At 41.0% G+C, this 23717-nt stretch overlaps 1 protein-coding gene across 2 annotated transcripts in view; it reads right to left on the bottom strand.

Moving 5' to 3' along the window:
- VPS8 (VPS8 subunit of CORVET complex) overlaps positions 1 to 23717 on the bottom strand; it is a 457588-nt gene that overhangs the window by 269580 nt on the left and 164291 nt on the right. For both annotated transcript variants that reach the window (XM_068245033.1, XM_068245032.1), the window contains exons 22-25: positions 9563 to 9785; positions 5771 to 5860; positions 5617 to 5668; positions 3239 to 3281 (exon numbers count right to left, since the gene is read on the bottom strand). In XM_068245033.1, the coding sequence (XP_068101134.1) occupies positions 3239 to 3281; positions 5617 to 5668; positions 5771 to 5860; positions 9563 to 9785 (408 nt within the window). The remainder of the gene's footprint in view (positions 1 to 3238; positions 3282 to 5616; positions 5669 to 5770; positions 5861 to 9562; positions 9786 to 23717) is intronic.

Below are 23717 nucleotides of genomic sequence, written 5' to 3'. Positions count from 1 at the left end.
ACTTTGACCACCCAGAGCAGCAAGACTAGTAGCTGATTAATGGAAGAGGCTACACAGGCTGCCCAGAGCAACTGCAGCTCTGGGCTTCTGATATCGCTACAAATAAGACGCAATGCCAGCGCAGTGCGATGTTGCGCTGCCCTTGCGATAGCAAGCATTCAGACAGGTACAAGACAGGACTAGATTGGAGCGTAACTAGTAGCAACCACAGCTCACAGTCACGTCCACAGAAGCAGAGCAAGCAGGCTAACAACAATCACCAGCAAGCATCCACACAGACAAAACTACAGGAAAGAACATAGCTAATAGCAACTGCAGCCTATAGTTATGTTCCCAGTACTAGAATAGCAGGAATACTACCAGTCACCAACGTGGTGATGGCAGAATACAAGCTATCAGGATAATGGACTTCAATGACCCACCACAGATGCAATGAACGTCCATCAGGCATGGAAACTAGGCAATAAACAATAATACAGAAAAATAATAAACGGCTCAAATAATGAATAAATATATATTAGCAAGTCTGCATATATATTTATCAAGAACTAGCTAAAGCACAAGTAATAAGGTCGCATTGAACTACAATCACAGAACTATACAGAGTAGCACAGTGCCAAGCAGACCAGCATAGTGATCGCTATGATGGGCGAGGTCTAAAAGGGGAGACAGACTTTTATGCTGCCATCGACCAATGGATGCAAGCATGCAAATCTCCACACAACTGAATGGTAATCATTCAATTCTGAGCTGGCTTAATTACTATTTGCTAGCTGGTTGTGAATGCAAAGGACTCCCATAGGAAATACATGCAGTATTATGTAACAACATGCCTGCAGGAAATCCAGGGCTATCTGGCCGCAGCACAGCTGTAGTAAGCAATTGGTGGAATGATGACAGCATCCTGAGCTGCCCGGAACTGCAGAGCAATTGCAAATGACAATGTGACTCATTGCGACTGCACAACCGAATGCAGGCAGACAAGCCAGAACTGTCCGTTTGTGGCTCCACCGCAACAGACAGAACACGCCACAGGAGGAATCCTTACAGATTTGTTTTTAATCATGTAGAATAAGGCTGTATATGTTTAATTTTTGGGGTAAATAAATTCCATTACTACATTCACAAGGTCATGCTCTTCCAGAGGTTTTTGTAAGATTATTGGGCAGTTTTTCTGCCTACAAGATATTATCACAGATGCTTGGTTTACTTTTGCAGTTCTCATCAAAACTGAATTTGACTCAGCAGAGATCACATGCACCTTCTTCACAGCAACAATGTTATAATAAACAGAGTTGAGAAATAGACCTTATGGTGGGGATACACGTTACGTTTTTCGAGTTCGATTCTCCGCGCCCATCTATTAGCCATTCAATTCTCTGCTCGATTCTCTTATCTTCCGCTTGTTTTTCTTATCTTTTTTCTATTCACTTTTATGAGAAATTGAGCGGAACAGAATCGAGCGGAGAATCGGTCATGTCGGAATTTTATCATCGAAGGCATCTATCGAAACGATTCACTGCAAAAAACGTAACGTGTATTCCTAGCATTGATCCTATTGTTCTAAAAACCTATGAATACAGAATCAACACCTTCAGTGCTAAGTTTCAAGAGGTTCAGTGAATAGAATAGAAACAATATTTTCTGATTGTTTGGAATGGAATAGATCTGCACAAAAACGTGTGAGGAGGAAGGGGCAAGCAGACAAGCAGTACTGGGGATAAAAAACTAGTATGAAAAATTGTTCTAAATTTTTTTCATCTACTTGCATATTGAAGTTATACCAGCAAGAATTAGTCTTTAAGTAGAAAACTATGATTTAAATTAAGCCTTACTGCCTAGTGATTTAAAGGATACTCGAACTGACATGTGACATGATGAGATAGACATGTGTATGTACAGTGCCTAGCACACAAATAACTATGCTGTGTAATTTTTTTCTTTCTCTGCCTGAAAGAGTTAAATATCAGGTATGCAAGTGGCTGACTCAGTCCTGACTCAGACAGGAAGTAACTACAGTGTGACCCTCACTGATAAGAAAATCAAACTATAAAACACTTTCCTAGCAGAAAATGGTTTCTGAGAGCAACAAAGAGGTAAAAAAATGGGAATTTCTTATCAGTGAGGGTCACACTTCCTGTCTGAGGCAGGACTGAGTCTGCCACTTGCATACCTGATATTTAACTCTTTCAGGCAGAGAAAGAAAAAAAGTTACACAGCATAGTTATTTGTATACTAGGCACTGTACATACACATGTCTATCTCATCATGTCACATGTCAGTTCGGGTATCCTTTAAATCGTGATTTAAATTCATTTAAATTAAATCCACCCTGAACCTGTGACTGCATTATCTGAATAAATTTAAAAACTTTTTATTCAATATTGTATACTGAAAGATTTTATTTTCTTTGAGGTAACATTTATCAACTAGTTGACCTAAGCCCGTTTAAAAATGGGATCTAGGTCTCTGTCACACTGCCGCCACCGCTGTATGTCACCCGCTCACCCCCCGCCGATAGAGGATGGAGAATTCCATCAATCACAGTGGGCAAACAGGATGCTGAAGAGGAGAAACCGATTGATAAATAGACTCTGCGGGAGGTAAGCATGACTTGTATCTTTAATTTACAGTTCAGGTTTGCTTTAAGGATTAAGGCGTGGCTGCATCCTACTACCTCATACATTCAGTTAACTGTTTTGCAAACAACCTGACTATGATAATTGGGGATTATATAGTTTGAGGTAGCTGCAGACACTTTTCCATAGCTAAATAGTTACTGAGATGGATTGTGGGGCATTAAGATTTCATGGTTTTACATGCTTTTAGACCAACTACAGTATACTATGTAAAGTTTTTGTGCAGTGTGGTAGCTGGTGATTACTATCTTTAGCGTATGTAATAATATGTGACGGTAATCCTCACAAGTGTGGAGGTGAAATTATTGCATTGCTAATTTCTTATCAAGGGTGGAGTTTCACTTTAATAATAACATTTGTTATGCAGTACAGAAGTGAGAGAACTTTGTGAGATATCACACGCTACAACTGCATTCTCTGCACATCAATTAAGATAATTAAAACCATTTTCCTCCAAAGGATTATCAAAGCCAATGAAAAGATTATGTTGTCATCTGATAACCACACTCATCATCTGCATCTAATCTGGGAAGATTGAATGCAGTCCTTTCCTAGTTCTGTGACAGAAAGTGAAATTACATCTAAGGAGTATCACTTACCTGATATAAACCAGAAGCTTGTTGCCCATCACAACTTGTTCATCTAAACAGAAATGTGTGAAAGAGAATATAGTCAGATGCATTAAACTAACTCCAGGCACACACTTTTCCTAGTCTTGTATACGGACTCAGTGGCAGAAATAGTGTTATACGCTTATAAGCTCCCTGATTGGTTTATATAAGCTCCTTCACTGGTCACTTTCTATAGCACCGATTTCCACTGCCACGAGCCGAAATCTTCTCAGAATTCATTCTGTCCCACACCCCTTAGCAGACAAAACAGCAGAATGATGCAAGCCAAATAACAGACCTTCCCCACAAAGCACTGTTAACCCCTTAAAGTATGAGTGCATTCAAGTATGCTTAATAAACTAAAATTAGGCTTGCTGATATTATTTCTGCTTGCAACTGCCATTTTTACACTATAAAAAACGAGAATTTCACAACCTGAGCCCTGGTAGACTTTTTTTTTTTTGCAAATATCAGGATTCAATTTGAAAGACAGCAATACATGTGAATGGTCAGTTTACAACTGTATTATTATTAAAGCAAATATTGCTAGCTGTAGGAGGCTAATTTAATGAAAAGGCTACTTTGCTTACTATATTGCTACATGGAGTTTGTATGGTCTACCCGTGTTTGTGTGTGTTTCCTCCGAGCACTCCAGTTTCCTTCAACACTCCATAAACAGAGTCATGCTGGCTTCCTCCAAATAGGCTTAATAGTGTACATGCACAATTCAACCAAAATGTTCAATTTTGGTTTATGTTTCTTTTTTTATCTGAAAAATCAATAGAATTTCCCATCTTTTAACCTATTGGCCATGGCGGAAAATTCTCATCATTGTTTTTAGAAAAAAAATGAATAGTGTATGGTGGATTGGCATATATAGGCACTGATAATAATAGAACATGTAGACCTGATGGAAAACAATGAAGTCATGCATATATTCTATTATACAGACTGCAATACAAGAATCTTTGTTTTTCCATGCATCATTTAAGGTTGCATCTGAGACAGGGTAAACTTTACGCGATCTATCTCTGCCCTCAGAGTAAGAGACTATAGCCTCAATTCACTAAGATCATGCTGGAGATAATAAGGCAAGAGAGTTCCTTAAGTTACCTCCTCTGTAGTTAAGTTACCTGCTCTGTAGTTAATTTACCTCCTCTGTAGTTAATTTACCTCCTCTGTAGTTAATTTACCTCCTCTGTAGTTAATTTACCTCCTCTGTAGTTATTTTCACATGCAGTTAATTAACAGCCTGTCTTTAACTCTGGAGTTATTTTAAGGATTAAAGAGTTAACTTAAAGACAGAAGAGTTAACTTTAGGTTTGCCTGAGGTAAAATGTTTCCTGAATACTACATGCCTTATCACCATGGTAACAACTCTAGAAGAGTTATTAAAGACAGGAGATAATCTTAGTGAATTGAGGCCATTGTCCAAGGGTGTATCTAACCACACTGCAAAGTTTTGATTGCCCCCCATTCCCTCAAAAAGGAAAAATTATAAATGCTCCTTAGTGACCCCCCAAATTTAAGGTATCCAGAGGTGCCCCTCAATATTAAGTAGCCTTCCAGTAATGTTAACCAAAATTTACTTTTCATAATTAGAGATGATCAGCGAAATGCTAAAAATTAAATTTTAATGTGTGCTCAAGGCTAATTGTGACCTAAAAAAACAGATACTTGCCTACAAAGAGGGAACCTCTGGCTCCTGCAGGACTTCCCATGTCCTCCTCACCCCCACCATTGCCAAGTGAAGACCCATGGAACATATCCAACAGAAGCTTGTTGAATATGTTATCGCAGCCACGCTCCACGCCATGTGCGTGTGCAGCTGTACTGCGCAGGTGGCAGCACAGCCATGCTTGTGCACAGCAGAGAGCGCATATGCGACCTTCAAGAGGATCCTGGGCAGCGGCGATGGTCTGGAGGACAACACATCAAGATTCCCTCTTCCTAAGTATATGTTTTTTATGTCATAATTCACCATGGGTTTTCTTTAAATGCAGGTTTAATGCAGACTGTATGTAGCTTCTTATTATTGTTGATTGAAAATGAGAGAATACAAATTGCCAGGAAGTGCATTTGATTGGCCCAGTTCAAAGCTGCATACAATTTAGATGCAAATCAGATTATGGCAATCATCTCTATTCATGATGATCTTGCAAAAACAGAGAAAAAAAGACAGAAAATCTGTTAGGAATGTTATAGTCCCAAGCTTGCTAGCATAGCAAACGCCACATGACATGTATTCTTATTTCAGTGAAATGAGCATGGATTGTACTTTGGGCAGAAAACATAGTTTGTTTTGAACTTGATAACAATATTTTACCATACTTACAGTGCAAGTGTTATTACTATTCACAGCATACCTGCCAAAGATTTCCCTGAGCTGATTGGAGCAGAAATGGACTTGAATAATCTCTACAAGATTAAACAGAAGAACAAAAAAACAATATAAAGAAGATTTTTTAATATGTGTCTTGTCCCAAACCTATCTACGTCACTGGGGAGGAGAGATCGTACCTCCATGGGGCTGATAAAGTCATTGGTTCCACTGTTGTACACATAGATCATTGCATCATACAATCTATGCTTCCAGCACATCTGGACAATCTATACAGGAAACATCAAAAGCCAGAGGATTCAGTTAGAGAAATGATAAACTATATCAGTAAATGAGCTACACCCTAAAATTGTGGCTAGAGACAATCCTTTACTATTCTGTGTCAAATACATACATACCGTAAATTGCATGACCAAAAAAGTCCAGATAATCCTGAAAAAACATTTACTGTATATCCTGCAGATTAGCACCCCGTGCATACTCAGCACCCCCTCCCCCCACCTTAGACCTAAAAAAAAGGGAAAAAGCTATGACTTGCCAGCACCCAAAGTGCTGGAATTTCTGTAACACCTGCTGATATGTTTCGATCAATTTCTTCACCAACTCTTTTAATATATTATGCTCAGTCTCCACTCATTCTCCTTGTACTTATATCAACTGAAATCTTCTATTTCTTTAGACAGTACTTTAAACAAAAACAATTACATTTTCTATGTGTTTGAGTCGGAAAATAAAAACAGAAAAAAACATTATTTCTCAGTTTTTAGCCAATTCTAGTAAAAAAATAAAAATACTTGCTTTTATTACAGTGTGTATCTGGTTTATCACAAAACTTCAATTATACTTTTATACTGTTGTCACACAGTATGGTGATGATAAACATATTTTTAAAGGTGAGATTGGAGAAGAAAAGGTTGATTAGAGGGTCATTTTACTGCAGAAGGGCCATGGTCTAAAAAGTGGGAGGGTTTTGGCTGAAGGACAAGAGCAATTTTCACCTGTCAGCTCTCCTCCCGTTCATTCGCCAGTGACTTTATCTCTACTTATCACAATAAAATGATCTATATCTTGTTTTTTCGCAACCAATTATGCTTTCTTTTGGTGGTACATTTTGCCAAGAATTATTTTATTCTAAATACATTTTAACGGGAGTAATAAGAAAAAAAAATATTTCTTCGTTATTAGCCATTATAGTTTCAAAATAAAGCATACTATTGTAATTAAAACACAAGTATTTTATTTGCCCATTTGTCCCAGTTATTACACCATTTAAATTATGTCCCTATCACAATGTGAAGCGACAATATTTTAATTGGAAATAAATATGTATATTTTCAGTTTTACGTCCGTCACTAATTACATGCCCTTATTTGCAAAAATAGGAGTTATATACTCTCATGACCTACATATTAAAAAAGTTGAGACCCTAAGATTACCATTTATGCGCTATTTTTTAAAATTTAACTTTTTTAGATCAAAGTGTTTTATTTTGGTAACTATGGGAGGGGAGGTAAGGGGTTAATTAATGGGGTATTTTATGTACTTTTATTTAATGGGATGTATTTAGGTGTAATTTTACTATCTGGCCACTTTATTCCTAGTGTTTACTGTGTACTGCATACACCCGCTACAGGAAGTAATGTGTGTATGCTTTACTTTCACTTTTGTTAATGACCACTCACATCTCATTGAGGCCAGTGAGCATTGATCACAGGCACTTGATTGGTGAATGGGAACTATGTTCTTATTCACTAATCAGTGTACTAATGGGTAGAGACAAGAACGCTCACGGGAGCGAGCGTGGTGGGCGATCATAGCGGCAGACGAATATCTAAGTCCCTGGGAATTTAGATGAAGTCATGTGGGCGTAGATATACTGCCACATTAACCTGCTGGGCGGTCTGGACGAGCTCAGCTCGTCCAGTACCGCCGGAGCCTGCCGCTCAGGCCCTGCTGGGCCGATTTGGCTCAAATAAAGTGCAGCACACGCAGCCGGCACTTTGCCAGCCGCGTGTGCTGCCTGATCGCCGCCGCTCTGCGGCGATTCGCCGCGAGCAGCGGCGAAAGAGGGTCCCCCCAGCCGCCTGAGCCCAGCGTAGCCGGAACAAAAAGTTCCGGCCAGCGCTAAGGGCTGGATCGGAGGCGGCTGACGTCAGGACGTCGGCTGACGTCGATGACGTCACTCCGCTCGTCGCTATGGCGACGATATAAGCAAAACAAGGAAGGCCGCTCATTGCGGCCTTCCTTGTTTATTCTGGGCGCCGGAGGCGATCGGAAGAACGCCTCCGGAGCGCCCTCTAGTGGGCTTTCATGCAGCCAACTTTCAGTTGGCTGCATGAAATATTTTTTTTTTTATTCAAAAAAAACCCTCCCGCAGCCTGCCTGGCGATCTTAATAGAACGCCAGGCAGGTTAAGTAGTTAAACACTAAGTGCGCTTATTCTTCAGCTACCCAGAACTCAACAAAAAAGTACATCTCCCTATCTGGGATGTGCCATTTTTTATGAGCCCAGAAAGGTCTTGTGATTGTCACTGTAGTGCCTCACCTATGAACAAGGCCCGGCAGCTGCATACTATGCAGCCACTTTGTGGTAGACGAGGAGCATTACTCTTTGTTGCCACACATCTGCATAGTAAAGGCAGCTACATGTCCACTTCTGCAGGAATACTGGGATGGCAAATGTAGGAATGTTACAGTTAATCTTGAGCAGGATGAGATAAAATTATCATTAAAGAGAAAAACAGACCATGCTAGATTTTTCCAATCTTCAGCTGTTCTGTGCCCACTGTAGCCTCAGCTCTGTTTTTGCCAGACAAGAATGGAACCCAATACGCTGTGCATTCTGAGCTGTTTTTAAGTTCATGTCTGAATTTCTATAGCTTTTCTGTCAGCTCTAACCAGTCTGACCATTTTCCTCTGACCTCCTTCATAAATAATGTGTCTGTCCACTGGATGTTTCCTTTTTCTCAAGGCCTCAATTCATAAAACATTACAGCATTCGGTAATGCAGAAAACAGCTGACTTTACCGAGCACTTAGAACAGTGTCAATTCATAAAGGCTGTTACTGCATGAAAAACTTAAATTACCAAGCAGTGAGGTAAATTACCAACTTGTGCAGTAATTACCTCAACACATGTCAGCAAATGTCAATTCATAAAGCCTACAACATTCGGTAATACCCACAATAATTACCTTTGGTGTGGTCTTAACAATGCAAAGTCTCTGTGAGTCTGTGCAGGGAAGCGTGACTCACACAAGCAGAAGCAGAGACAGCTGTGACAGACTGGAGCAGGAAGCCAATAGAAGCAGCCCCGTCTCCTGAACCGGATTTTGATAGGACCCGCGGCTTCTCCGGCGGGACAAAACTTTTCTAGCCCCAGGCCGCCAGCAGAGAATATGAACAAAACAGATTTCCCCAGAAACTCATCAGCAGTGTAACCCATTCAGCTCCTGATTGAATATGCGAGGAACTAGTATGTAAAATCACATAATTATGACATATGTAAAGTGTCTTGGAGTTCATCTAAGCTGTGGCAATTAAATAAAATGTTAAGAAAGACTAATGGACAGAGATTCAGAGCGAGCAGAGGCAGTATAACAAACAGGCATTCTAAAGGGATGTCGGGGATGCCTCCTACTATTATAATGCCCTCACTGCATGTAATTACAGCTTGTAACAAAAGAGAGATAACGCCACACTTCTGCTGTTACCGCTCAATGGTTTTCGGTAATTTACCGAACTTCAAAGGCAGCTGTGAAAATCTTTATGAATGCAGTATTTTAACGACCAGAATATTTTATTGCAGAGCCTTTTATGGATCGAGGCCAACTACGTGTAAAGTTTTCACATTGCTGTGAGCGAGCATTCTGTAAGATCAGTAGTTACAGAAATACACAACGGACTCTAACAATCATGTAACAGTCAAATTCACTAGTCAAAGCTAAAAGAATAGCAGCAGCCAATAGGTACCTGCTGGATGTCAAGGCTGGTGATGTCCATGTGCACTATGCAGGCCTCCAAGCTTTCCATCATTCCCCGATCTTGTAAATGAAGTAGCAAGTCCTTCATGACATGAGTGGTCAGACCAGTTAGCTGATCCCGGAGAAGATAAGGCTCTAAACACTCCAAGAATACTCCATTTGCTACACAGTTCTCACTCAGCTTGTCATATATCTGACTGAAGAGAATATCCCTACACAGAAAACACAGACAATAAACATTGGCTAACAGATATGATTTGCAAATTATTAAAAAAAAATAAAAAAAATTGAAATTAAAGTTAACTAATAGATGCCCCTACCAGTCATACACTTTTACTAATTCCAATAAAAAGAAATATGAGAAAATATCAGCGTCATTAGTTACAAACCAGCGCAGTGACTAGTCTACGCCCCAAACCTTTGGCCTTACCATCATTCAGATTTACACTAACAGTACACTATAATGTTTTATTTATATAACACCAATATCTATCATAGGGCTTCACATAGTACAAAACAAATATTGGGAAGCATAGATACATGAGAAATTCAAATCTGTACAATCAGGACATAAAGCAATACAAGTACAAATACATCCATACGGGTAATTGATGCGTAGCTTGAGACATTAACAATAATGGTACATATTCATATGATAAATTACAGTTGTATAAGAAACACTAGAAGGAGGTACCTGCCCTTGCGAGCTTACATTCTAGAGGGTAGTGGAGTGGAGACACTAGGGAAGGAGACACAAGAGTTAGCAGATGAGGCAGCGAGCCTCCACTATGACATACAGCAAATTATAGGCTTCTCTAAACAGGTGTGTTTTGAGAGTACGTTTGAAGGTCTCCAGGCTCGGAGCATGACGGACATGCTGTGGGAGAGAGTTACAAAGGAGAGGCAATACTTGTGAGAAGTCCTGGATTGGTTTATTATTTACTAATTCAAGGTCTAGTCCAGAAGTGTTCATACTTCTTTCTCATCCTAAGTTTGCCATTGGGCTACTTTACCTACCAACAGAGAGATCTATGCATATTTCCTGAAAAAGTAGCAAAGCTGCTGGACCAAGTCTGTGACCAATAAGTAAAAAGCTTATCTTAGTGAACTGTATAGTGTCCACGTGGTGATAGTCGTTAGCAAGGTAATTAGCTGGTATTCAAGACAAGGTTTTGTGTTTCAGCTGTTTGATTTCACTTTTTACTTGAATCTGTGCTTCCTACAAGAGCTTTCTGCAAAGAAACATTAAAATGTATACAAGCCATTTAATGAAATCAAGAAAACTAACAAAGCAAAATGTTATAGTTTGACCCATTAGTAAACTGGGACTATTCCCCTGCTCTGCCAGTACACCATTAGCCTACCATATGTTAGTAGAGATGAATGCTGCTAAAAGTGGACTTGAACTCTTGCTCAGGACAGAAGAAAAATGTAGAGAAATGCACCCTGAATATATTTAAAGAGTTTAGCCTCCTTAATTTAAATATGCATACCATTATTTAGGTTACTATGGGAGAGGGTGGGAGGTAAGGGGTTAATTTTAAACGTATATATGGGTCTTTTTATTAAAATAAATGAATTTAGGTGTAATTTTACTATTTGGCCACAAGATGCTCTCACGCATTATTTACAATGTCTCCCCATTTACCAGAGTCTGCTTCCTGTCATGTTGATATTGATCTTATCAATTTAGCCAGGATGCCTGGGAAAGCCTCCTCAGTAACAGTTGAGGCCTCTAATTACATTTATGTTTGCTAAAGAATGTTTCTCCTCTGTATGTCAGTGTATATAAGCTGTGTTTTTCAGTTTTGGTCAGGAACCAGTTTGACGAAGGCTTTTTATAAGCCGAAAGCTCACTGTTAATCCATCTCTAAGTTAGCCAATAATTGGTATCATCCTGATTCAAAACTCCTTGCATTATTTCCTATTAGAGTACTATAAGTACGATAACAGGAAGTAATGCGTGGACGTGTTACTTCGGAAGTTACAAATGACGCGGCATCTCATTGATGCCGGCAATCATTGACGTTCCCATTTATCTCCCCGCTAACGTTCGGCAATAAGTACCCGTGCAGGAACGAGCGGTGGTCATAGACAAATATCTACGCCCCTGTGCAGGAACTGAAGTCTTGCAAGGTGTAGATATACCGTCTTAAACCACATAAGTGGTTAATAAATCTACAATTGGGTTTTTAAACAAATCTGTAAACGATTTTCATTCTTGAATTTAATGCGACAGCCTTCACGAGTTCTTGGTAGGCAGCCCCCATATGTCTGTTGATAAGAACATTACAGACTTTACAACATAACTTTACCCATTGTTTGACAGTCAGTCTGATATTACAGGTTATTATCCTTTTGATGTTCTTATAAAGCTGGAGATGGCAGGCTGTGAGAAGAAGGTCTGAACCTTTTTGCTTAGAGTGAAATCACAACACAATAATACAACTGGTGTACAGAGTTATTTGATACAAAACAAGTCTAGTAGATGCGGACCCCTGAAATTGCTGATCTGAAGCCAGCAGCTTTCACAAGGTGATGAATTCATTGGGCTTTGGTCTACAGAGCTGTCATTTCTAGTCAATGCTCTAGAGACAGCCTTTCCCGTTTTTTAAAGTAAAGACAGCTCAGATGGGCAAGCAGATAACAGTGACATTACCCTTCAAGTGACTTTCTTTATTCCATTAGCATTGACATTTCAATGCATGTGTCTAGGTTTAAAGGCAGCGTACTCCCCTGAGTTCACACAAAGGACACACATCTTGCTGCCTTCCCATAGATAGATGTTAACTCTTGATATATGTGTTGTGGGTAAAAAGACAGAAGTAATCACATTATCACAAAATTAAAAACACCTATTGCTGTCTCACACAGCCTATAAAAGCTAGGAAAGCATCCTTTCTGTAACAATCATGGCTTGTATAACTGGACTGCCAGTTACTTTAAATGATATGTGCACAATACAGGTTATTTTAAACTCTTCACACTAAGCTAGTTAATGCACAAAATAAAGCCAAACTTGAATGAGGAGTACTCTTCAAGCAACAGTCTAAATGGTACAGATAACATGGCAATTGTCTTCATATATTGTGTGTCTATTTTCTATACTGTACTTTCTGCCTCCTTTTCACTTACTAAAAAGCAAAAAAAGCACCATTTGTTCAGCTCTATTTATCATTTTCTTTACACTATACTTTATATACCTCATCAGAATGCACTAAATTAAGGACTTTCTCCCAAAGAAGAAAGTGGATTCTTGCTATTAAGGCCTATTTTCCATGGGTTGCCATGTCGATTTCAGAATCGGATGTGCCACCCGTGCTTGTGTGTAGTCCCACACAAAATGTTATAGCCATGCCATGCATGGCTATAGGGATTTGGGTGCATGCTTCCATAAACTGCAGCATGCGATTTGGACGGTGAGCCTGTTGATGGAATAGGCAGCGCTTCCCCGCTTAAGTCGCATGTGGGGAAACGCTGCTGATTCTGCAGCAGTGAAAATGGCCCCTCAGTTAAAAGTCAGTAACAATGATCCTTTTGTGTCAAGCCTTCACTTCACCAGTGTTCTTTCTAACAGCACACATAAAGTTACAATGATCCTTTTGTGTCAAGCCTTTACTTCACCAGTATTCTAAAAGCACACACACAAAAGTAAACAGTAGGTTGTTATCAGAATCCTGAAAGGTGAGGAACTGCCTCTGCTTGTCAAGCAGTCACCAAACTTAAAGCGGATCTGAGATGAAAAAACTAACTATAACAAGTAACTTTTCTATGTTCTCTAAAGTTTAGATCGTTTACACAGCATATCTAGCTGCACACAGCTTCAATAGAATATGATTAATTATTCCTGTGATACAATGAGAGCAGCCATGTTCTGTTTGTCATCATTACACAGGTAATCTGCAACTGCATCTCCAGCCCTCAGCTCACTCCCTCCTCCTCCTCCTCCTCCTCGTCCTCCTCCACCCTCCTCCCCTCTGCCTCTGAAATCACTGGCTAGTAGCCTCCTCCTCCTCCTGCCCAGACAGAGCTCCCATAAGCCCTTGCTACATGGGTCTGAGTGCCTTGGCGTTTTGGAGAGGCTGTGGGCGAGGCTTGTTTAGTTATAGGGAATTAGTATTAAAACAAAAAGGAAAAAGTATTTGGCTTGAGGAATGCCCTATAAACTATATGTAAGGAACACAATTATGCAATGTGTAAAAGTTCATGTCGGATCCACTTTAAAGACTATTGTACTTGACATCCATTTTTGTCACAAGAGACAACGGAATACAGAAGACTAACACTAAGAAGACTTAAGGCAGCCATACACTGGTCGATTATGCCACCAGATCGACCAGCAGATAGATCCCTCTGTGATCGAATCTGAACAAAGAGGGATCTATTGGCTGCCTACACTGCAAACAGATTTTGAATCGATTTCACTATGAAACCGATTCACAATCTGTGGAGCTGCCGCCGCCGTCCCCTGCATACATTACCTGATCCGGCAGTAAATCGGGCAAGTGTATGGGCACCTTTAAGATCCTTTAAAGTGGACGTGAACTCTTGCACAGGACAGAGGGAAAACATAGATAAATGCACCCTGTATGTATTTAGAGCAGAGGTCCCCAAACTTTTTCAGTCAAGGGGAAGGTCAACAAACCAGACTGCTGGAGGACCGGAGTATACATAAAATGATGTTAAAAAATTGTATCTAGGTAATATAAACAGCGCCTATTAACACATGCAGCCCTTATGTCTCATTTTTTTTTAACATAATTTTATTTTCATTTTTCAAGAAGAAAAACCTTTACAACGTTTCATCCATACAGTGTATTAAGCTTTTCATATACAGATTAACTTGACTTTCTGTGTGCATATATATCGGAATGCTGGGTTTCTATCTATGACGCAGACAAAACTCTTCTCTATTTTTTAAACAGCTTCCAACTTTAAGAATGAGGTATTGCTTCTTCCATTAAGTGCTACCTATTGCATTGACTATCCTCCAGGCTTAGCAAGTGTTATCCTTCCCATCCACCCCCCCTTCCCCTCCCTTCCCCCCCCCCCTCCCTCCCCGGATCACGGGTTATTGGACTGTGCTTGGCTATGTCTAAGAATAGCGTTTGTGTCGAAGGTGCCTACCTTGTTAATATAGCCTAATCAGATGGGTTTCCGCCCATATAGTTTCTGTATTCTACTGAGTCCTTATAATCGATCCATAGGGCCCAAATTTGGTAATATTTTTTATACTTATTCTTGCTTGTTAGCACTGTCTCCTCAATCCTCTGTGTCTGGTTAAGTCTCTGGAACCAGTCCTTTATGGTGGGGGTATAGTGGGATTTCCAATGTAAGGGGATTAGTCCTTTAGCTGCGTCTAGCATATGAGGAACCACCGTTCTCTTGTACGATTTGCTTTTTGATAGGTGTAGGAGGACTACCCATGGATTGTCCTCAATCTTACGACATGTTATTTTTTCAATTATCTGGAGCACCTCATCCCAATAATTCACCAGTTTAGGGCAGTTCCAGAGTAGATGTAGCAGAGTGCCCCTGTTGCCGCATCCTCTCCAACATTCTTCGCTTCTTGTATTATCTATAATTGCCAGTCTATCTGGTGTCATGTACCACCTGGTTAAAAGTTTATAATTGCTTTCTTGTGTACGCGTGCTGATTGAGGAAGAGTGAATGTTGTCTAGAAGAAAAGGCACCTGTATGGGGTCAAGGGGGATACCTATTTCTCTTTCCCATGCTCTCAGAAATAACAGCGGGGATCTGCTAATCTGTTCCAGAAGCATCTGATATAGTTTTGAGATTGAGTGCTCTATTTTATCATGTTTAATGTGTAGCCCGACCCACTCAGAGATTTTTCCCTCATCATTAAAGCCCAACGAGTGGTCCGCGCACCACGCCCCCACTTGTCTGAATCTCCAGAAATCAAAGGGGTACTGTCCATAATCTTCCCGTAATTCTGACAGTGTTTTTAATCTGTGTTGCTTCCATAAAATGTCCTAGGCACAATTTGTCTCCTCCTCCCCAGGACCCGAAGAATCCCCTCTCCAAACCTGGTGCGAAAAGCGGATAACCCGTCAGTGGGGACATTAACGAGATTCCAGGGAACCATTTGTATTTTTGATTCAAGTTGTCTATAATTTGGAGGGTATTGTATATCCAATCTGGGCTCATGTCTGATAGGTCTCTTTTTGCTTTCGGAACCCACTGAGCTAAGGCTAATTCCCTACCCCCTAAGGTTTTCTCCAATCTTACCCAGCTTTTGGTATCATCCCCATATTTCCAATCTAGGGCTCTATTTAACGCTACTGCCTGATAGTATGTTCTGATGTCTGGAAGGCCTAGACCTCCTCTCTCTTTCCTCCTTATAAGGATGTTATAGGCTAGTCTGGGGTGTTTGCCCTTCCATACGAATTTGATGAATAACGACTTAATTTTAGAGAAAAACTCTTTAGGGAGGGGTATAGGTATCATTGACATAAAGAAGAGGACTCTCGGTAACACATTCATCTTCAGGATGTTCTTTCGTCCAAACCAGGTAAAGGTATCCCTGTCCCAATTCCCTAAGTCCTTCTTCAGGGCCTCAAGTAGGGGTAGGAAGTTTAGCTTATATAGTGCTTTAAGATCTGAAGGCAATTTGATCCCTAAATAACGTATTGCATCCTGTTTATATGGGAAAGGGTAGTTCTCGGTGATTAATTTAACTTCCCCTGGGTCCATGTTGATTGCTAAGAATTCTGATTTGGACATGTTAATTTTAAAATTAGAGATGAGACTGTACTCCCCTAAGATTTTAAGAAGATTTGGAAGCGTGGTGTGCGGATCCTTCCCGTAGAAAAGGATATCATCTGCGAATGCAGATAGTTTGTATTGTTGAGAACCTATCTCTACGCCCTTGACCTCCCGACTCCCTCTGATTTCTCTAAGTACTGGTTCCAGAGATAGCACAAACAGTAGAGGAGACAGTGGGCAGCCCTGCCTGGTGCCGTTGCTTATTGTAAACCTCTCTGACAGAATTCCATTCACTCGGACCCTAGCGTTGGGTTTTGAGTACAAGGCCATTATCCAGTTTTGCATGTTCGGTTTCAAACCAATATGCTGCAGAAGTACACTTAACAAGGTCCAGCTCACCCTATCAAACGCCTTTTCCGAATCAGTAGACCGTATCATCAAGGGTGAGCTGGACCTCTGTGCCCAATGCATTACATTTAAAGCCTTACTTGCATTATCTCTGGCCTCTCTTCCTTGTATGAAACCTGTCTGATCCAAGTCCACTAGCTTGGGGAGTACGTCCTTTAACCTGTTTGCAAGTATCTTTGAGAAGATTTTTACATCTAAATTGATAAGCGAAATCGGTCTATAGCTTTGGCACCAGGCAGGGTCTTTCCCCTCCTTAGGGAGCACTACGATATGTGCCTCTAGGCTTTGCGGCTGAAAGTTATCTCCGTTCGCCAGTTTATTGAAAAAAGTAAGCATAGGGTTCATGAGGGTGTGGAGGAATGTTTTGAAATATCTTTTGGTGAGACCGTCTGGTCCCGGACTTTTACCATTAGGCATATTTTTGATTACTTCCCCAATTTCTTCCGCCAGGATGGGAGCATCCAGCACTTCTGAGTCGTCTAACGGCAGTGTGGGCATAGTTACCTTATGTAGATATTCTTTTACTTTTTGCGTTAGAATTGTTTGTGTATGAGGTGTCCTCTGCTGTTCTATATTATATAGTGAGGAGTAATACTGCTTAAAAATCTCTGCTATTTTCCGTGAGTGTTTTACCAATTGTCCCTGGGGATTCTTTATTTGGCTTACAAATGCTCTTTCTCTTTTTGCTGCCATGGCTCTAGCCAGCATCTTCCCCGTTTTATTGCCATATTCATATGCCTTAGCTATCCAAAGTCTCTGTTGTCTCTGTACCCTCTGATTTATTAATTCCAGCAGCTTATTTCTTTCTATTTTTAGGGCCCGTATTCCTTCCCTGGTTTGGTTTCTCTTATGTATCTCCTCCATGTTAGTTATTGAGTCGATGAGTTTTTGGTATAATGTATTATATTCTCTTTTCTTTTGTGAGCCTATTTTTATCAATTCCCCCCTTATTACTGCCTTGTGACATTCCCAGACCGTGCTTGATGCTACTTCATCCGTGGAGTTTTCCCGAAAATAATTTTTAAGGGTTTTTTGTAATGATTTAATTGTCTCGTCATCGTCCAAAAGAGACTCATTCAAACGCCAGTGCCATTGTTTTTTAGGGATATCCTTTAAGGCTAACTCGAACCATACTGCTGCATGGTCAGATATAGTTTGGCATTCTATCCCCGCTTTTAGTATCGCTCCCAAAAAATATTGGTCTATGTAACATCGATCTATTCTTGTGTAGAGATCATGAACTGAGGAATAATAAGAGTAGTCCCTGTGTAATGGGTATAAATATCTCCAGCAGTCTACCAGGTGCTGCGCTCTTAAAAGTTGGTTTAGTCTCCTTATAGCAGACATTGGCGTTGATGTGACCCCTGTGGACGAGTCAATAGTTGGATTGCTTATCATGTTATGGTCACCTCCCCATATCAAGCATCCCTCACGAAACCCCTGCAATTTGGCTATAACATGCTTAAAGAAAGGAATCTGTTTCTGGTTGGGCGAATAGACATTGACTATTGTATATTTTTGTCCTGCGGCATTCCCTTTAATCATCACATATCTCCCTAGATCATCTATCAAGCTATCCGTTATCTGAATTGGGCAATCTTTGCTGAGGGCAATGGCTACCCCTTTTGCTCTCCGTATTGGTGATGAACCCAGAAACCACCTATCGAATTGTCTCAATGGTAAATGAGGAGGAAAACCTATTTTAAAATGTGTTTCCTGCAAGAGTAGAATTTGCGGTTTTAACCTCTTCATCTCCACCCAGAGCTTCGATCTCTTGTTTGGGGAACTCAGTCCCCTTACGTTATATGTAAGAACCTTCAGTTTGTCGCTTTTATTTTCCATTGTTATAGTCTCTAGCATAGTTTAATCCCTGTAACCCGTGATCCCTATATGTTATCCCATTTCTAACCCATTTAGCACTAAGTGTGCATGAGCTTATCACTCTCATCCACCCCTTATGTCGGGGAGACCTACTGGGGGTAAATGACCGCATGGTGAGGAAAACTATCCCTTCCATCCCGGAACCTATTTTTCATCTATATTCAACACCTTAGTTCCTATCTTATGGTTATAACACATTTGGGAACCTATATGCATGCATATGTCTATATATAGCTCTATAATTGCAATAAAACATTTGTATATATATAAAAAGAAAAAAAAGAAAACAACAGAAGATTCTTAACGTGCCTGGGTAAACCCTTAGCCCACACGGATGCCTGAATATTATATTACAGGTCAGCCATGTCTAGCCAGAGTGTGACCGTGCTCCTTTAAGTCAGATGTTCAAACAGTTCTGATAAATCCCATTTGTTGCATGCTTGTGCATATTCTGGTACTGTTCATAACAAACAGGTATATCCCCTAACAGTCTGACCTTAAGCATCAGGGAAAGCGCTTTTGCTCTTTCTGGACCCTCTTTACTCACAAGTTTTACCACATGTCTATCCTTGCGAATCTTGTTGAGAGTTGTTTTCAGATCTGCTTTTCCTTTTATTGTTTCCTTGTCGTTGCCATCTTTCTCTCTGCGGCAACTGTGGCAGAACCTTTGCTTCTCTCCAGTCCTCAAAGTCCACTTTAGATAAATCTAGTTTATCCAAAAAATCCTCAAGATCATCTTTGGTGCGAAGTGTGGCTGTCTTACCCGCCACTGTTGCAGTGAGTGCGAACGGATGGCCCCATTTATAGATACCTCCTGATTTCCGGATCTCCTCCAGAAGAGGCTTAACCGCCTTTCTTTGCAACAGAGTGCGTCTTGAAATATCCGGGTAGAAATAAAGCTTGGCCCCGTCAAAGTCTAGGTGTTCTCTGCCTCTCATTTTTTGAAAAATCAGCTCCACTTCGGTAAATCTCAACAGCCTACAAATAACATCTCTGGGTTTCGCTGGATCCACATTCCGCGGCATAAGGGCCCTGTGGACCCTCTCTATATCTATGGGGTTTTGTGCCGGGCGTTCCAGAATTATATTGAATACATCTGTTATTGTTGGCTTTAATTCTTCTGAACCTGTTGCCTCTGGAAGTCCCCTGATTCTTATATTTTGTCTCCTAGCCCTATTTTCCTGGTCATCCATTTGTGTGCGTAATAAATCCAATTCTTTATCTCGCTGCGTCACTTTCTTTCGTACGGCTTCCATGTAAGTATGGGCATTGTCCTCATTTTCTTCCAGGTTCAGCACTTTTTGCCCTATATAAGAGATGTCTTTATGCAGCCCATCGAGCTCCCTTCTAAACGACTTCTCTATGCGAGTGGCAAAATTCTCCAGATCAGTTAACGTGGGGAGACCCTGTATATATTCTCTCAGCCCTTTTACCTCGGAGGCCAGATCTGTCCCTTTACTTATTCTCCTCCCGGAATATGTCTGCTCTGTATCATGTTTCGGGGAGTCACCCACCTCAGAATTAGGTCTCTCATATTCCTCCTCCGAATCAGTGCGGTATTCCGGTGATTCCCTATGTTGGCTGCGACTCCTTGCTTGTGTGTTCTTGGGCTGTCTTGTCTCCCCGCTCTGTTCTCGTTCTGAGCGCTGCGAGTTCCTGTCAAGCGCCATCTTAGATGAAGATGCTCCGGCCTCTCTTCTATTGTTTCGGAAGAAAGTGCTGATTCCTGGGGTGTTGGCCGATTTTTTCTCGGTATCTTTGTTCCCCTTCTTGGGTGGCATCCCTTCTCTGTGTCAACGACCTCGGATTTGCTTCGGTGTCAATGCTTCTGCTTAATTTCTCGGTTCTGGGACAGGAGCGATCTCAAGCACGTCCTCACTCTCCCATGTCCGGACACGCCCCCCTTATGTCTCATTTAACCAGAGTAGATATTATGCTAACAACAGATATCCTGAGCCTAACATAATAGCAAGTAATATGTGAGCCATAATGTGACCCAATGGCCTGCAAAAGCCTGCAGCGCAAGCTCACCCATACACACACACGATCACTGTAGCAACACATGCAGAACAACCCTCCATTCCACCTCTGCAAAGCAATTAATGTGCAAAATAAGCATAACATTCCTGCATAGCACTGACCAAAATTTATTTGACTAGCTGATGACCAGGCGTTGCCCGGGTATGTATTTGGCTGCTGTTGGCTCTGACCGCTTTTTCTAACCCTTACACACATTTACTCAATGATCTAGTTTGTGAGCTTTGGGGTCCTTACCATCAATAATTTGTATTTTCCCAGTGAAATAAAACAAATCTGATTGCCTGTTTGTGGCTCCACCCCCTTTTCTGAATCTGAACCCCAGTGACCCAATGACCAACTGTACCAAGTTTGTGGCTTGTGCCATTGACAGTGTAAGAATGGCAGCAATTTAAATATTCCCCTTGAAAATCAACAGGCAAATTTTGATTGGCTTTTTTAGGCTCCACCCACTTTTCTGAATATTAATCCCAGTCACCCAGTAACCAACTGTGTAAAGTTTGAGAACCCTGCCATTAAAAGTGAAGAAGGGCTGCAGTTTACATTTTCCCAGGTACATTTGTTTTTTGACTCCACCCACTTTTTGTAACCTTGACACAGAGTCACTCAATGACCAAGTTTGTGAGCTTTCGAGTTCCTGGCATCAAAATTGTGTGGATGGAAGCAGTTAATCCAGCAAATAAATCTGATTGGTTGTTTGTGGCTCCGTCTTTTTAGTGAATTTGAACCCCGTCATGTAATGACCAACTGTAGCAGGTTTGAAGCCTCTGCCATTAACAGTGTAAGAATAGCAGCAGTTTCAATATTCCCTTCGAAAATCAATAGGTCAAATTAGATTGGCTGTTGTAGGCTCCACCCTCTTTTCTGAAAATGAATCCCAGTCACCCAGTGACCAACTGTACCAAGTTGGAGAATCCTGCAATCAACAGTGTAAGAATGGTTGCAGTTTATACTTTCTCATGTAACAAGTTAGTTATATTTGGCTCCGCCCACTGTTTCTAACCTTGACATACAGTCATTCAATGACCAAGTTTATGAGCTTTGGGGTCCTTGGCATCAATAAGTTGCATTTTTCCCATTGAAATTAAACAAATCTGATCTATTTGTAGCCCATCCCCTTTTCAGAATTTAAACCCCAGTCTCCCAGTGACTGACTGTACCAGATTTGAGGCCTCTGCCATTAAGAAAGTAAAAATGGCAGAAATTTAAATATTCCCCTTGAAAATCAAGTGAATTTTGACTGTCTGCCCACTTTCCTGAATATTAATCCCAGTCAGCAAGTGACCAACTGTGTCAAGTTTGAGAACCCTGCCAATAACAGAATGACTTAATTCAATCTAATAAATCTGATTGGCTGTTTGTGGCTCCATCCCCTTTAGCGAATTTGGACCCCAGTCACCCAATGACTGGCTGTATCAGGTTTCAGGCCTCTGCCATTAAGAGTGTAAGAATGGCAGCAATGTAAATATTCCCCTTGAAAATCAATAGTTGCATTTTAATTGGCTGTTGTAGGCTCCTCCCACCTTTCTGAATATTAATCCCAGTCACCCAGTGACCAACTGTGTCAAGTTTCCGAACCCTGCCATTAAAGTAAAAATGGCTGCAGTTTATATTTTCCCATGTAAAAAATTTAGTTGTTGACGCCGCCCACTTTTTCTAACCTTGACATCCTTGGTATCAATTTGTACATTTGTTTATTCTAGTTGAAATTTAACAAATCTGATTGGCTGTTTGTAGCTCCGCCCCCTTTCTGAGTTTGAATCCCAGTCACCCAGTGACCAACTGTGCCAGTTTTGAGGCAACTGCTATTGACAATGTAAGAATGGCAGCAATTTAAATATTCCCCTTGAAAATCAACAGGTGAATTTTGATTGTCTGCTGTAGGCTCCACCCATTTTTCTGACTATTGATCCCAGTGACCCAGTGACCAACTGGGCAAAGTTTGAGAACCCTGCAATTAACAGTGCACGAATGGCTGCAGTTTATATTTATCCAGTGAATTTTGTTTTTGGCTCCGCCCACTTTTTGTAACCTTGACACACACAGTCACTCAATCTCCAAGTTTGTGAGCTTTTGGGTTCCTGGCATCAAAAATTTGTGAATGGAAGCAGTTTATCCTCCAAGGAAATCTGATTGGCTGTTTGTGGCTCCACCCAGTTAGTGAATTTGAACCCCAGCAACCCAATGACTGACTGTAGCAAGTTTGAAGCCTCTGCCATTAACAGTGTAAGAATGGCAGCAGTTTAAACATACCCCTAGAAAATCAATAGATGAATTTTGATTGGCTGTTGTAAGCTCCACCCACTGGATATTAATCCCAGTCACCCAGTGACCAAGTGTGGCGAGTTTGAAAACCCTGCCATTAACAGTGTAAGAATGGCTGCAGTTTACATTTTCCCATTTAAAATGAATGGCTGAAATTTGATCGGTTGTTTTATGCTCCACCCACTTTTTCTGAATTTGTAACCTCTGTCACCAAGGGACCAACTACAACTGTGCCAAGTGTGGGAACCCTGGCTTGATTTCTTTGAGAATACCAGCCTTTTACATTTTTTCCATTGGCATGAATGGGTGAAATATGATTTGCTGTTTGTAGCTCCGCCCAGGTGTGCAGGGGGGACCCGAGACCACCAGAATATATCATCCCAGGTAGTAAGGGGTCTGTATACCAGGTTTCGTTCAAATCGGTCAAGGCGTTTTCGAGTGATCGCGGCACGCACACACACACACACACACGCGCACACACGCGCACACACACGCACACACACAAAAGTCATCTAACCCCTAAAACCACCCTTTTCCCAGTAAACTCATGAAGTGCAGCCACACAAAAAGAAACATTTTTTAAGCCTAGGTATATCACCAAAATCTTCACCAAAGCACCCACACACAAAATCACTGTGCAAAACATACCCCATCTGCACACGTGCGCGCACACACACTCACACTATAAATTTGAATCTTTCTCTGAAATCACACAGTGCCCAGTCTCTCCCGCCACCCATCTCTCCTTATTAAATTATATCCATAATTCTCCCCCCCCCCCCCCCCCCATTATGCCTGGAGGATAACTCCCAGCAGCAGCCATTCAG

Source organism: Hyperolius riggenbachi, chromosome 7 (assembly GCF_040937935.1).
Source record: "Hyperolius riggenbachi isolate aHypRig1 chromosome 7, aHypRig1.pri, whole genome shotgun sequence".
Lineage (NCBI taxonomy): Eukaryota > Metazoa > Chordata > Amphibia > Anura > Hyperoliidae > Hyperolius > Hyperolius riggenbachi.
Note: the sequence above shows the minus strand (reverse complement) of the source record. Positions and strands in the feature narration are given on the sequence as shown.